Source organism: Podarcis filfolensis (assembly GCF_964270895.1).
Source record: "Podarcis filfolensis genome assembly, chromosome: 2".
NCBI lineage: Eukaryota > Metazoa > Chordata > Lepidosauria > Squamata > Lacertidae > Podarcis > Podarcis filfolensis.
In genome coordinates, this window is record NC_139605.1 from 114,974,846 (window position 1) to 114,990,958 (window position 16,113).

The window sequence follows — 16,113 nt, forward strand, 5'->3', positions numbered from 1 at the left end:
GGCAATTGCTGCAAGAAAATACAATTGAACTTAACCTTCTAGCGGAAAATTCCTTTCCCCAACATAAAAACTATACCGCCTTCTATTTTCCCCGCTTCCTTTTTAACACCCAATCTCAACTTCTCTTTTGTGAGTATGTTACCAAGCAAAACCCAAACTTCGCCTGCAGTCCTAATTTAATTGAATAGCTTGATCACTAAAATTAAAATTAAAAAAATAAACAACACCTCAGACCATCTACTGACATCATTCCATCCTTGAAAATGTCCTTTTTGAGACTAACAGAATATACTTATTAAGAGTGGACCTTACAAGTAGTCTCTAAAGGTTGATAAGGACCACCAATGTTTATGGAAATTATTCTGTTTTAGCTATCTGAGTGTGAAAGCTTGAATAGATCAAACTGGATAGTTCTTATGAAATGCAGGCGGGGAGAAAAGATGGAAGGGAATAACAGAATGAAATAGACACAGCAAAAGAAATGCAGAGAGAGTAAATCCTTTGGAAAGCATATATAAAATTAGATTTTAAAGCGTTTTGCATGGACTTTGAAATCAAATTCGAAGTTCCGTCTATAGTCTCTCTCTGTGCATTGAAGAGTTAAATGCTTATGATGCAGCTACATTTTCCCCAACACTGCCAGCAGAGGCTATCATTCTCCTGCTGGATTTATGTAAACAACTGCCTGCATCTTCAGTGAAGCAAAAGTATATCCCATAGAAGGCGAAGACAAAATAATTATAAGGATTTCCTTTGTTTGGAGGGATGTTTATCTACATCTGTATATCGTCCTGCCTTGCTGTGCAATGTGCTTTTATGGAGCAGAGAAATCAATTTAATTCTAAATACATTGAAATAAATCTCCTTGCTCTCAATTGGGCTCACTTCCAAGCAGAAAACTTTGGATCTCAATATCCAAAAGTTTTCTCAAACTTTTGTTAAAGGGTGACAAAATAAAGCAATCTAAGGCAACTCTCTCTCTCTTATTCTCTCTCTCTCTCTCTCTCTCTCTCTCTCTCATAGATCTATGGATTTATGGAACATACTTCACTGGTATGGTGTGCATATCTGACCCTCTTTTATTAATAAAACAATTCTAAATGTAATTTCCTGGACTGAGGGTACGAAGGAAGGAAGATGATGAAGAGTACAGCGATTTAGCAACTTACCTCAGCTTATAGCTTGGTGTGAGAGCAAGCTTCCCCCTCCCTCCGTACAAAACAGCAACTTTAAAAACTTTAAAAAACAACAACTTCAAGTGCAAGTGATACATGACTAGGAAATGGGAAAATAGAGGAAAGAGGGGGCGCCTTTTACTATAAAAGGCCATAGTTAAGAAGCTACTCAAAGCACTTAATACAAAGGAAAGAAAAGGCTAAACCTGGGAAGCTTCCTTTTCATGCCTTTATTGTTGGCCATTAGGCCGTCTGTCTAGACTTGAAATGACACCTTGTTTATCTGTAAACAGAAGCAAGGGACACTTTGGAGAAGATCAGCCCCTGCGTTGCTGCTAGAAGATCAAGTCCTGAGTTGTTGCAGGAAGATCAAGGCTCTAGCCTTGTTGAGTATTATGCGCGAAGCTCGTGATGTCAAGGTCAAATAGGCCGCATAGTCACGGTCAAGGCTAGCCCAGCAGTGACGTTATAGCGTTCCCAACCAACACCAACGACCAACAAACTTACTCAGCACAAGGTGGACGGTCCCTGTGCATTCAGGGAGAAATGGGAAGGAGAGGGGACACAAGACCATCTTCCATGTCTGTGAAATCCACTGACAACCCCGCCTCCTAACTCCCCACCCCCAAAAGGTTGAGAATTCTGGGTGCAAATACATTAATTAGATTACAAACAGGTTCCAGGCCCACAGCACTGGTCAATTTTACTGGTAGGTTTGTCGGAGACTAGGCTTCACTTTTTACAATATCTTTTCTCCTTCCTCTTCTTCCTCACCAATTCTGCCTCCCCAAAGATGGTGAAGGTTGTAGAGACACGAGTGCTTCTTTACGATCACAGGTGCCTGTTAAAGCTTAGAGAAGGAAGGAGAACAAGAGGAAGTAAACTTTATACAGCCGTGAGAAAAGTAATGGCGGAAACGGACCTAAGAGGGTACCATAACATGATGCAGAAATCTTTTGATTTCCTCGAACCCTGGTCCTTAAGGTATCTCTTTTATTAGGGGAAGGATAGAAGGGTGGATAGATGGAAGGAGGCAAACAAAGACAGACAGACAGACATATATACCTATAGGAGAGTGCGCGTGTGTGCCTGAGCAGACGCTTTATTCCATGCACTTTTAGTATTTTTATAAAGTTTCCTCATTTGCGTACATTGACTCTTTAGACGTCCATATTCCCTTGAAGTCAGCAGCCAACGTGCCTGGTGTTGGTGATTCTGGGACGCACTTCACAGAATGAGTTGTTTCTGGCTTCATCCATTGATCACTTTCATACAACTCTTCTCCGGATTGCGACACTTAGGATGCGGTAGGAAGTGAGGTGAGTTCAGGTACAATTCTGCAGCAACACAATTCTACAGCACCTTAAAAGACACTGTTGCTCAAGCCCTTCGTAGACTCCACTTCTGGACATACTCTCAAGGGGTCACCTAAGTTGTTATATAGGTAATAAACATGGGTATATAGAGGTGCCGAGCAAATTTTACGAAGTGGGTCTCCCAAAGCTAAGAAAACTCGAGGCTAGTCCAAGACACAATACATTTCTATGCCGATCACAGATGTACATTTAAAATTAGTGTGTGTGTGTGTGTGTGTGTGTGTGTGTGTGTTTAAGTTCAGTAAATATGGGGAGAGAGCGATATAGTAGTACACAGAAGATCCGATTCCCATATAGGGGATACCATTGAATGGTCTGGAAGATGCCAAGAGTCCTCTTCTGGCTGTAACATCTCGAGTTATTATGAACTCCGAAAGATCAATGAAGCCCCTTTCCAATTAGCCTGGATCGAACTGATAGCGATTCGGGTTTGAGTGAAATAGGATGGAGAGAGTTGCCACCCCTCCAATTGCAGTGGGGCTGGACCCAGGGATGCTGCCCTGTGTCCTTCTCAATTTAACCCAAAGCAAAGTGCTCAACAAGATCTGAAGAGGAGCGACTGTATCTGCCAACCTGCTAGTGTGTGAAGTTGGTAGGAGTCGCACCCCGATCTTCAACATACTTAGGTGGAAGTAAGGGTGCCTTTAAATATATCCTCGAAGTTAACATTAAAGGGAGATACCTTAATACCTTAACCCACAGCATGCAAAGCCTTAGGCTGCAATCCTGTGCAAGGTTCGGAGTGAGCCACATGGAAATCACTGGGAATTTGCTTCCGAGTAAGCACACATAGAATTGGGTTGCTTATTCCTTCAGTCAGTGGGTCTGAATTCCCAGTTCATCATTCAAAAGATCATTTATTTTGAAAGGTTTTAGGGGGCAAACTTCCCTTTAAATAATTTGCAGAATAAAGTGGACACAAGTTTTAACAAGAAAACCGAGTCTGCAATGGTAGGCACGCTTACCTAGGAATGAGTCCCAGTGCACTCAGTGGGTCTTACTTCTGAGTAGACATGGATAAATCAGCTTCAAGACCTTGGGCAGAATTTGATGGGCAACATTTAGTGCTGTTTCCTCACGTCCTCCTATTAACTTGGAGGGGACGGCGGATAGAAGGGCCATCTAATACGTTTGTAAACCGCTTCGAGGTATTTTCTTACAATCTAGCGGTATATAATCTGTATGTAATAAAGCAAACAAAAACTAAATTTCACCAGGAGCTCAGAGAAACTACAAGAGTTTCATATTTTGCGGGGGGCGGGGAGGAGATGTTTAAATATGATACATTTTGCTCTCTTTCCCAATTTAAATTCTTTATTTGGCTGTTGATAATTGGTTTTAGACATAAAGCGCTTTCTTTCAGACATAAGAAGAGGGAACAAGACGAAAACAATAACCAACTCACAATATGAAGCAATCAAGTCTGTAACTTGAAAGTAACGAGCAGTTCTTATATGCACAACTTAAGCTGGAATCGTTGGATTTAAGCAGATACACAGTCCGATGTACAGGCCAGCTAAGCTAAAAAAAAAAGGGACCTCAGTCGATATTAGTGGAAACTGAAGACAAAATGGCGTCGCTATCTCAATATCTAGGCTTAAAGGGGTTGCGAAATCAACTGCTGTACCGCCTGAACGCCTTGCACTGACTACATCGCAACTTCATCCCATTTAGGCTTATTGGCTTGCTCTTAAGTCACTAACTTTAGGTTGGGTCTGCAATCAATTGCTTTTGGGTTTTATCAATAGTAGATTCAGTTGCTTAGGTTAAGGGGGTCCAAAAGCATATTATTTGAAAATCAATGGGTCTTGCCTGTAAAAGAAAAAAAGGGCGGGGGTACGATCTACTCTAGCTAAACACAGCATAGCTAAATCCAGTGAACTGGCATATTCCTAAAGAGAATCATTTTCAGTTGGAATAAAACGGAACTTTTTGATCAATGCATTTAAGATGGAGTCGTGGGCTTGTGGGAAGAGGGAGAGGTAATGGAACTTCAGTAAGCAGCAATTCAGATACCCTTCCTATTACCCCATAGCGAGACCCTTCTATAAGAACTCTTTGTCCATGTCCAGGGGTCATAACTGACTAAACTGGGCCAGACGAGACTGAATTCCATATGAGGAGAGTCATGGTATTCTATCTTAATCGGACTTGACTTGAACAGAGCGATATCTTTAGATCTCCCAAACTCAGGAGGGGTGCCTGCCCATATATATTTCCAGATTTTTTATTATCATTGTCAAACCCCAAATCCCAACTGAGCTTAGGAAACTTGAACCGATCTATTTTTCACCTTCTACCTGGGTTTAAAAAACAACCGCCAAAGGACCCAACCCGGGTGAATATTTATAGTTTCTATATTTAAGACGGGAAGGGCGTGTCCGGTGCATTTCTCTTCGAAACCAGAAAGAGAAGGGGTTGTCTTAAGAGTACTTCTACACCACGTACCAAGAACACGAAGAAGGGGGAAGCGGGGTGAGGGCTGGGGAAGATCTCAGAAATGAAAGAGTTCACAACAGATTGGATGAGTTGAATTCAGGGCCTATTTGATTTCGGTGGAGGGGAAATGAGAATCCACCCAGTCTTCTCTTGGCCATCTTTACTGGTTGTGAGTGTGGTGGACCTCCATAAAACATGGTAGACAATCCATACGCTGTTGAATATATGCGATAATTTTATAAGGTTCTGATCATTAGAGGGCATCGAAGAGTCTACTGTGCGTTGGCGGAAGGGGTCAAATGTTCTTGGGCCTAATTTACAGAAAGTTAAGCGCCTAATGCCCTCATTCTGTGAATACTTCCTTGGAAATGCATTACATTGATATTGGTCAGGCTTTCCTGTAGTAAACAGAATTAGGACTTGGATGCAACAAGTCCCGTAAGATTCACATACCCCATTTAACTTACTCTGAACGGTCTTCACATAACAAAGGTTTGGGATATTAGGTACCTAATTAACCTGTCGTGCGCCCCCCCTTCTTTTTAGTAAACTTCCTTTGCACTGCAGACAATGGATCACAACCCGGCAGCGTTGGGGGAGCTTGATCCACATAGAGTTTTAAGGGAATTGAAAAGTGAGCACAGCAATACAGTACACAGGATCGTGGGCAGGAAGGGATTCTGTAGGACACGCAACATATTCAAAAAGCATCTTAGGATACCTTTAAAAGGTACTCGAATCTACCTTCCTACCTATCTGCCCGCACTTGCTGTCAGCGACGGAACACTCTCAGGACCGGTTGTACGGGACATCGGTGACTCCATAGGCACTCAATGTACGTAAAACCAACATTGGCTTAGCCTACATCGCTTTCAAAGCGTTTGCCGCTGACAATTTTACGATGTAATTAATTGGAACAAATATTAAGGAGGGTAGGTCTTGCCTAAGGAAACAAAACTAGTAACTACTGAGAGTGGATTTAAGAGATCGTTGGATTTCCAAGGAGCTTTTTTGATCAAGTACTTCCCTCCTCACTTATTTAATATGCAAGGTTTAGCGCTAACTGAGAGCAGATGCACTTTTGGAAATCAGGACCTTTCCAGCTCGACCCTACAGGTATATTTACTCAGGAATAAATCTCACCGGGAACCACGGGATTTATTCGCAAGTAAGAATATAAGAAGATTGGAGCCCTGCTCTGCTGAGCACTCTGGTTGCGATCCTATACACCCTAAACAGGGAGCAAATCTCACTGAGCTCAGTGGGACTTACTGCCGAGTAGACCGCCTGCCTCTTATTCGAAAATCAGTCCCAGAGTCTTAAATAGGACGTGCTCCGGAATGAGAACGCACAGAGCTACAACAGTTCTCAGGAGACGGTAGTTGAACTCGTTGAGGCAAAGGAGACCTTTTCAAAATACTGTAGAGCTTTCTGTGGCAGGGCAAGGTCGGGTGGTTTACTGGTCCTTCAGCAAAGTAATTTCCCATAAAGATATGAAGTCAAATGCCAGATTCGCTTGCTACAGCACCTCTCAATGAGGTGCGCTGCTCCATCTTCTGCGTGTGGCTCCCTTTCCTATCTCATGTCCCAGCTATTCAGTCCGCTATTTGAAACAACCATGGAAAGTCTTCTAAGCGCATCTCACAACGTATTCAATACCTCCTATGAAAAAATGTTAAAATATCCACGTTAGTTTCTCTCCCCCCCCCCCTCATTTCCCTGCAAATGTTCTCATCGCATCACCTTTATCTCAATAGATTTCAGTCGGCTGTACATGGGAGAAACAGGTTGGGATCTGTATGTGATCTACTTATAAGTCACTCATCTAAACGTGTGGGGTTTTTTTAAACTAAAAAAACAAGCCAAAAAAACCAACAAACCTGGGTTGAAAAACCAACCCAGTTTGCACTGCAAGCCTTCTCGACGCATGCTTCCCTCCTGGAGTAGTCCTATTGACAACAATGGAATTACTCTTGAGGAAGCAATGTGAGAATCTGGGTTCTCTTTTTTTCTTTCTTTCTGGAAAAAGCCGGATTGGATTGTGGATCAGTCTGCGTAAATCTGAACCTTTCTTAAAAAATTGAGGGGTGGCGGTGATATCAACTCCCCACTTCTCCTAGTATCAAAAAAAAAATAAGGTCAGCTAGCCATATGAGTTTTCCGAGGCAGAAAAAAAAGGGGAGGGAGGAAGAAAGAGAGAGATTTATTTTTAAGAAATGTATTCTGCATTCAGTACATATCATTCGGACACCACATTATATACATATACAAGACATTTTTTTCTTTAAAAAAATGGATCGCTTTAACATGGAGAAAGAACACTGACTGCTCTTTAGTGACTGATAATGGAGTGAGGGGGGACAACAACAGAGCAACGTCGCGCACTTTCCATACTGTCGATGGAGAATAAACATTCCAGGCTTTTTGGCGGAAACAAACAAACAAACAACAACAACAACTCAACCTCAGTGAGAACATATTCCAGAAAATTAAAGGTAATAATAATAATAATTAGAGACACGATCCTCCAGCATTAAGACTTGGAAATCCCATTTATACCCAAACTTGATTCCCTGCCCCCGCTATGAAAATCAAGCCGATCTGGAAGTGGCTATATTCGGCTGGATCGTGCCCTAGGAATTACACAGCAACGGTGCCACTTCAAATTCAGAAGTGACTTCAAATTGTTGGCGTGCAATACGGTCTAATATCAGGAACATAGCAACAACAAAACATTCAGGGTAGCAGCCTTATTATTATTTTTCATTCATTTTTTTAAGGTCCACGTTTGAAAACAAACAAACAAAAGAAATCTAGGATTTCTTCGCTGGATCCGCTGTCAATACCTTCTTCACAGATATATATATATCTATTTCTATATATATATATATTTATCTATTTAATTATAATTATTATTATTTTTACACCATCAGAGACAGAAACAGCCAAAGAAATGGAAAATCTTTGTTCAGCTGCAAGGGGAGAGGCTTGGACTATGATACAGAGCTACAAAATAACATTCAGGATTCCAACGTAGCAAATCTACATATTTGTATGTGTGTGTTCTCCCTTCCCCTCTTTCTCCACCCCCCTCCTTGCTAAATGTGCACATTGAAAACCATATCAAAATGAATGTTTAAAAAGGGCGACCGGATTCACAGTTCGAGACGGCAATGCAGGGACAAAATAAACTGAAGATGGCGGTTTAATGCCCGCCCCCTCCGCCTTGGTGTTTTTAAATAATCAGATTATTCAAAGAGTTCGAATGCGTGTTCTTATTTATACAAATTTACCAGATAAATATTTGTATTTGTTTGTTTGTTTCTCTCCCCCTTTCTTTTTTAATTTTATCTTTTTTCCCCTCCGGAGAGATTTCTTTGTCAGGTAGCGTGAAGGTGAGGTGTCTTAGATTTGCTAACGACTTTTTTCTCTTTCACCCTGCGATTCTGAAACCAGATCGTGACCTGGCGCTCGGAAAGATTAGTGGTCGCCGAAATCCTTCTTCGCTTCTCTTTGGTAATGAACTTGCTGGCGGCGTATTCCTTTTCTAATTCTTTCAGCTGGATTTTCGTGTAGGGGACTCTTTTCTTTCGACCCCTACGGTAGCTGCTCACTTCGGGCTGGAGAGGTACCACATCTGTAAAGATGAGGAGAACAGGAAAGGGGAAAAAAGCAGGAGAGAGAGAACGTGGAAGGAGAGAGAAAGAAAGAGAGAGAGAGAAAGAGAGGGTGTATGTTACGTTAAACAGCATCTGGTAAACTAACTGGACAATGTCTGTGCCAGACATTATGGAGAGAACAGAGAGTGAAATAAGGAAAAGGAGTTTGTATGCGTGTGGGGAAAAGGATATAAATTAGAGGAAGAGGGGGAAATGTGAAGAGGAAAGACCGAGGGAAAGAAAGAGCGGGAGGTGCTGGGACTCGGATGGGCTGGCTGGCTGGCTGGCTGAGCAAAGTATTAATATATTAGCATAGGGCGGGGGGGGGGGACTGCTACTATTCCAGGCGATATTTGTCCAGGACAGATATAAAGAAAGAGCACCAAGTCACGGACCAGGCATTTCGCAAGCACAGCACCATTAACGTTAGCTCCAAAATTAGTAAAAATTGGAGACAGAATCTAACCTTCAGCTCTTCACTCCCCTTCTAAGCATCCGGTCAATTTTAATCTGTCGTTTTAAAAGACAGATCCTCTGATAGCCTAGGCGACCTCATTAATTATGCTAGCTCGTAGGATCCGGGTAGGGGACTTGGTGAGGGGAAGCAGCCGTGTGTGTGTGTGAGTGCGCGCGTCTGTGTTGTTCTAGAGACGCTCCGCACTGATTGATCTATGCAACACAAGGACCATCTGCAAGCTTGAGGGACCTTGAACTAGCCTTTCCACATCCTTTGTCGCTTATGGTAGAGGCATTAAATAAAATAAAAGGGCCCAGCGGCTTTTTTGACGGCACCCACGCTGTGGAGAAATGTTACCTACCTACTCCTGGTCCAGAACCGGCTGGGGAATCAATGAATTCTCATCACCCTTAATGCATTCAGTCTTCTCCTTAATAGCCCCTTATGCTAAGGCTGTCTATGCCAATTCTTCATGATTAACTGTAATCACTTGCGCATCAAGTCCCTCCCTTCCCATGGCTTCTGGATCTAAAGATGCAAGCTTAAGACTCGATACGAAGTAAGAGTGGTTTGCGGAATAATAATATAAACACTGAAAAAAGAGGGGATCCCTATCGAAGCAAAGCGAAAATCTCTCCAGTTACCCCAGCCGGTCTGTTCCATAACAGATATAAAATAAAGAAACAGCCTGAACTGCTTTTGAAGACACACTTCTCCGTGCGATTGCTCTTCCTTTGTTTCTAAGAAGTGTCTATATAAGCAACGTTTACTGGGAATCCTATTACGGCCCAAGGATAGGAAAGCAAGGCAAAATTGTGGTTCACACTACTGCGAGCGCGCTGTCTCTCACACACCTCTCAATGTTTGGGAATTGGTGTATGGGGGCTTAATAATATTATCAGGGCTATACAAAAATGGGATCAGAATAAATAAGGTAATGGGGCGGGTTGGGGGGGGTGTGGGAAGAGAAGAGAAGTTCATTTACAACGTCTTCCACCTTCCTCCCGAACAATAGTAACGCACGGAGCAGGTCCTTCCAACCTCAACTACATTTTAGCCAGGCGGGTGAAAGCAATGAAGATGGGGGAAGTCATCTCATGCTAGGAATCCCATGGACCTCTCTCCCCCACTCGCCGAACCCTCCCTTCAGCTTCCGCAAAGAAGTCTCAATGCCTTCTTTTTTTAAAAAAAAAAAGCGCGGGGTGGGGGACTTTCCCCTAGCCATCGACCCTTCCAAGCTCTGACACCAGTATGTGGCTGCAACACAGTTAAGATCTAGATAGGCCTTCTCTCCCACACTCGCTACACTCTGATTCCTCTTCCCATGGAAAGGGAAAACCCATCATGCAACGCTCTGCGCAGGCATTGTTGGCAAGCCCTGTCTTATCCGATGGGGTATCCCCTCTCCAGTATTCCTAAGATAAATGTGTGTGTGTGTTCTCCTCCTAACCCCACCCCCTTATTTATTTATTTCCCCGGTTACTTTATCTTAATCTCTTCGCTCCAATCCATCCATTCGAATCATTAAGAGGGGCCTGCTTATTGATTACAAGGTGGGGACCCCAAGAGCAAAGGAGACGTCTGTTGGTCTTTCATCTTTCTCCCTCTCCCTCTCGCTCCCTCCCTCCCTGTTCTAAGTGGTAAGGCAGTAAGATAAGCCCGGAGCACTCCCAGCTTTCAGGGTTACTCGCAGGCTGTCACTCATTCCAGATTTCTAACCAGAGGCAAAAGCAGCGCCTTATTTCTCGTTCTCTCCCCACTCGTCTTACAAGGTTCATTTGTAAGATTCATGTCACTTGACAGCTACTTCTGTAATTGCAATATGATTTACTGTCCCTTTCCGAAAAGCCCAGCCTTTCTGAGTAAAGAGAAAGAGAGGGGGAGAGAGGGAGAGAGATGCTACCTCTTCCTATGTTCTGAAATTTAATTTAAAATATTCAAAGCGTGCGGGGGGGGGAATCAAAGAAAAAGATAGAGATCCAGGTAAGGGAGCCAACGCAGCGAGGGAAGGAGGGGCACGCACGCACATACACAGACAGACACAGGAGTGCAGCTGCCAAACTGGCTGCGAAAGCACCCTGGAGCTCCAAGGTACGTATCTGGATATGAGAACCGGCTGCTTTGTTTCACCTTCTTCCCCATACGTGCCCATGCAAGCGTCCCAAAGCCTATTTTACCTGGGCGGTTAAAGATATAGCATATGCACGCGATCATGCCGGAGCAAAAAAGCGCAGAAGTCGATCTCAAGAGCACCCTACCTGGGAAAGGTGATTTCCAGAGATGGGTAGACTGTGATTGCTCCTTCGAGCAATAGACCTGCCCGTCCCAACCATTAGAAAGAGCCCAGTGTTGGTATCCTTCCATGGGAAGCAGCGCGTCGTGTCTTGGTTCTGGGTGGCCACTGATACCTGGAACCACTGATACGTCCAAATAACCAGGAACCGCCTGGTAGGAGCTGGCAAAGCTCGGGTAAAAAGCAAACTCTTTGGCCCTTGAGGATAGTTCTTCGCTGGGGAGGGAGCCGCTGGGCTCGGGGTATTTTTCAGCTGGGTGGTACGAACAAGGCTTCTGTTGTAAGTTCACGTTGTGGGAATGGGACAATCGGCATCCGTAGTAGCTGCTTCCAAAAGGATAGCCATAGCCCAAGGTGGCGTTGGAGGAGGCTGGTGGCGCGGGGCACTGCCTGGCGGCATCTGGAGCAGGTATATCCGTGTAGACAGAACCCTGGTGAGTCCCAATGGTGCTGGAATGACGACCCAATACCGGGTGACTGATTAAATCCCTGCAGTGGGTAGCTGGGCAGTTCCCACTTAGCCCTTCCATTGCTGGGATTTTATTCTGGTTATTTTCATTCGGGTTCTCCTCATACACGTACATGAAGGTATCCGCCCAGCGTGGATGCAAGATCAGTGAAGTCGTCATATCATGGTCTGCCCGAGCTTTTTAAAACTCGACTTTCCAAAGAGAGACACCTAATTTCCCCAACATATTGTTTACGCAGGAGCATGCGCAGAGGCAGCGGGATGGGTTCGGTTCATTAAGAAATCCGCCGGGCCACGTGACCTGTAAATAGCTCTCGCTGCAGTTAGCTCGGCCATGTGACCCTCCGGCAGCCCTATCACATTGTTCCTCTTGGCTTGGGGAAGAGAGCGGCGAGCTCCCATTGGCTATCTCTCCGCGACAGAAACAGAAATCCTTAAAGGCAAAGGGAGACACCCATTGATTGTAAAGAGCGTGGGGAAATAAATAAGGGGAATGTGGGTGTTTAAAATTTGGCCGACACAAAGAGATTGGGATATGCCATGCTTTGTGCCTTCAGATATCCTCAGGATTAAATATCAAACTAATGATAGGAATAATATACTTCAGAAAAGCAATTATATGTATATTTAAAATGCCCTCTCGCTATATAGCATTGACCAGGAGCCTGGTCAATGAACCGCAGAGGGGAAGGGTAGCTGGGAGGCTGAAAGGTGAGGAAAACCTAGAAATTGTAATACCAAGGGATATGATATAAAGCGAGGTGGCAGGTAGCAGCCAGTTTATCTGATAAAGAAAAAATAGTGACTATCTGAAGAGGCGCACCAAAAATGAGAGAAGCTCAAATTCTAGAAGACCAAATGACGGACTAGAGCAAGTGAGCTGGAGCTGTGGGGGCTGGGGGCGCTTCTTTTTTTTTATTCTTAAAATTCGCTTGCTGTCTGTCTGGCTTTCTTCTCCGCCCTCCCCCTCCCTGCATCTTCTCTTTCTGGGAATCAAGTATTGGATCTTACGGGAAGTAAGGAATCTGGACATTTATCGCCCAGGAAATTGATTTTCTCTCAGTCTGTTTCAGTCTCAAGAGTGAATGGGGAGATTAATATCTGTTTGCTAAATAAATAAATAAATAAAAATCAGCGGATACATTTGCTCAATAGAATTGTGTGTATGTTTTTCTTCCAAAGTACAGTATCTTATTTTTCACAGAAGAAGGTACGTGAATTTTTAACCCCTTGTTTGCTTAACAAAAGATCAACGCATACCTGCTCATTATAATCGCTTTAGCTTTTATTCTAATTATTAAAAATACAATTTCCCACAGAAGGGACATATATGACATCTTTAACTCCTCCTTTGTTTCTTGGAGGGGTATTTCTCTATTTCTTTTTTGTTGATGATCAGTATTCTGCTGCTTTTGGGGCATAAAAGAGAAAGAAAGAAAACCGCCCGCCACCTCGCAAGAATATAATAGATGCCTCCAAAACGTTTCGACGTTTTATGGGGTCTGTTCCTTGTATGAGTCCAACCCAATAATGCTTAATCTTTCGTGCTCAACCAACTGGGGATGTTTTAAAGGGACTGGTTGTGATTATGATATTATGTTATTAATTTTTAATACTTGAGTAGTAAATATCGCAGCAACAATGCCTACTATTGAAAGTGTGTGATATATATATATATATATATATATATATATATATATATATATATATAATGTTCTCAATGTTGATTTGTGTGTGTGAAAGAAAATAAATGCAACTCACATCATACAACGTAAACAGGATCGGAGATGGATGGGTTATAATTAAACAGATGAAATAGAAGAATAGCAGACTACTCTGCCAGAGATTGATGGCTGCGACACACACACACACACACACACACACACACACAACTTTCTCGGGGACTCATGTCCCCAACCTTCAGAATCCTCTCACTGGCCGTTCCTGATTAGATTCTGATGGCTGCGTTTGAAATAATGTGAAATTTAACTGGAGAACATCGGGAGCAGAGGCTCCATCCACTTCCCTCCCTACCCCCACATTACAAAATATAAGTTTGACAAATCAGTGCATCCAGATATGAGGATGATAGTGTGCTAATGAAGCTAGAGCAAAGAATTAATAGTTCAGACTTCCGTCCTGCACACAGCTTACAGGCCAATGCTGTGCGTGCTTACGCGGAAAAAGAAGTCTTGCCGAGTTCAATACTTTCAAGCAATATGTACTTTCAAAGAAGGGTCGGTAAGCTTCAGTTCAAGTGAAGTCAATGAAATCCCATTGCATCCCAAGCCTCAGTAGTGGTCAAGAGAAGCAAAAAATCTTATGGAACTCTCACCCAACTCTACCTACCCTAAGCTGTTCTTTTCAGTTGAGAACGTCAATACAAACAACTCTATATGTGATTATAAAGGCAGGTGAAAGTCCACTTGCTCTATGTTTAGTTGGAAAGACATAAGAGTACCAAATGCATGTAGTATAATGTATGTGTTAAATAAACATTAATTCACCAGTTAGAATAATCATCATCATTTGCCCATTGTTTGGGAACATGCCTATCACGTTTGGAGTTCTCAGTATGAATTTTCCCCAAATAAATACTTTTTTTTTTAATCCTCAAATGGCAATGTCTCTCTTTGCAGCAGCATTTGCTGCCTCCAAATTCCTTAGATCTTCCCGTCATCAAACTGCCATGGTCCAAGTGGAAACTAAGAGAATTCCGCCAAAACCCCCAACAAAGAACCCTGTCTAGAAAATGGCTTTCAGAAATGAAGTCTTTAGCAAACGTTTGGTTTTCTCCTGGAAACGTTCTGCCTTCTCAAATGGACTCCATGCTTTTGAAGCAACCGTTGCCCGAAGTCCTTCGGCCACAGCAACCAAATCAGTCCGAAGTCCAAGGTCAAGGCAAAAGAGACAAACTGGCTCGCAATTAGTGTCTAGACAGAAAAGAATGAACTTCACATATAGTGCCTATGTGGCTGGGAAGCCCTCGAATCCAAAGGAACGGCCATTGCTAGAAACGGGGAGTTGGGAGAGAAGGGGGTCACTTTAAATAGTTGGAGGCAAAATAAGGTTAGGGAACCCTGGATGAAATCACATTTTAAAGCAGCGACAAGCAAGACGCTTCAAGTTCCTGGAGTTGGTTGCAAGAGTTGGTGTCCAGAGTGGTTCACATCCCAGTGACCGGTTCTTCAGAAGATATACCTCATTAATATATAGTTTTATATATATATATATATGGGGTATATGGGCAATTGACAATATCAGCCCAGAAAGGGTGGGGATACATGCATGAAAAGCTGGACTTCTAATGTGGGTGATGGCGGTGGGGTGAGAGAGTGGCTCCGGTAACAAAGGACCCAGTTCTGTGCTTGCAGCAGCGAGGGACACTCTTCCTACCGGAGGAGAGTGAACGTTCCGAGGTTGCCTTACGGCAGAGGAGACACAATCTGGAAATGGACAGATTGATGGTAACCAGAATAAGGGACACTACTGGGTTGTGCTTGGTTTTGAATTCGTGCAGAACAAATACCTCATTTCTAGGATGCTTGCTTGCTTGCTTATTTATTTATTTATTTAGGTGTGCTTCCTGAGTAAGGAGGAGAATAGTAGTAGTAGTAAATAAGCAAAAGATGTCCGGTATTTATTTATTTATTGAATGCAAGGCCATTTACAATTCCTATTTCAATGACATATAGGTTTAATTAAAATTGGGGTTTTTACAATTCCGTTTATTGTGGCACATTTGCGACAGGGAAAAGGGGAGAAACCGCAAAGACGAAAACTCGAGAAAATTTGCACATTTCATGCTCCGGGAAATTAACACTGGCTTTAAACTTTGGTGGAAATTGCAAAATAAATAAGGCCGGAGGAATGAATCCATCCAGCCTTTTGTAAGAAATGCAATGTGTGTGTGTGTGTGTGTGTGTGTGTGTGTGTGTGTGTTTTAAAGGAAGTGGGGGTGGGTTTGCATTTCTTAAACAGCAGGTTTATCCCACGGCCTGGCGTCCCCTTCATTTATCTGCCTTGTCTTGAGCTGCTTTTCATTTCATAAATTGCTTAGCGGTATCTCATTTAAACGGGCTGATCTTGCTAAGATACGGAGCTGTGGATTGATAGCAGGAGTCAATTCTAGTGGGTTAATTAACTTAAAAATGCACAAGGAGGCTTCTATCTCCGGGGGAAGAACACCGAGCAGATCTGTTTACTACATTTGCCGTGATGCAGTATATTAAAAGGGCCCCAGTG

General features: G+C 43.1%; 1 protein-coding gene and 1 long non-coding RNA gene across 2 annotated transcripts; one reads left to right on the plus strand and one right to left on the minus strand.

Moving 5' to 3' along the window:
• Positions 1–1,407: 1,407 nt before the first annotated feature.
• Positions 1,408–4,480, plus strand: LOC310755987. Its single transcript, XR_014544605.1, has 3 exons — positions 1,408–1,884; positions 2,340–2,494; positions 3,915–4,480. It is a non-coding gene; the product is annotated as an uncharacterized lncRNA (long non-coding RNA).
• Positions 4,481–7,298: 2,818 nt separating this feature from the next.
• On the minus strand, positions 7,299–12,109 carry HOXC13 (homeobox C13). The gene is made up of 2 exons (XM_083595401.1): positions 11,365–12,109; positions 7,299–8,627 (listed from the first exon to the last, which is right to left on the minus strand). Exons 1-2 carry the CDS (start codon positions 12,026–12,028, stop codon positions 8,371–8,373), a joined length of 921 nt encoding a protein of 306 aa, XP_083451527.1. The 5' UTR covers positions 12,029–12,109; the 3' UTR covers positions 7,299–8,370.
• Between the last annotated feature and the right edge of the window lie 4,004 nt (positions 12,110–16,113).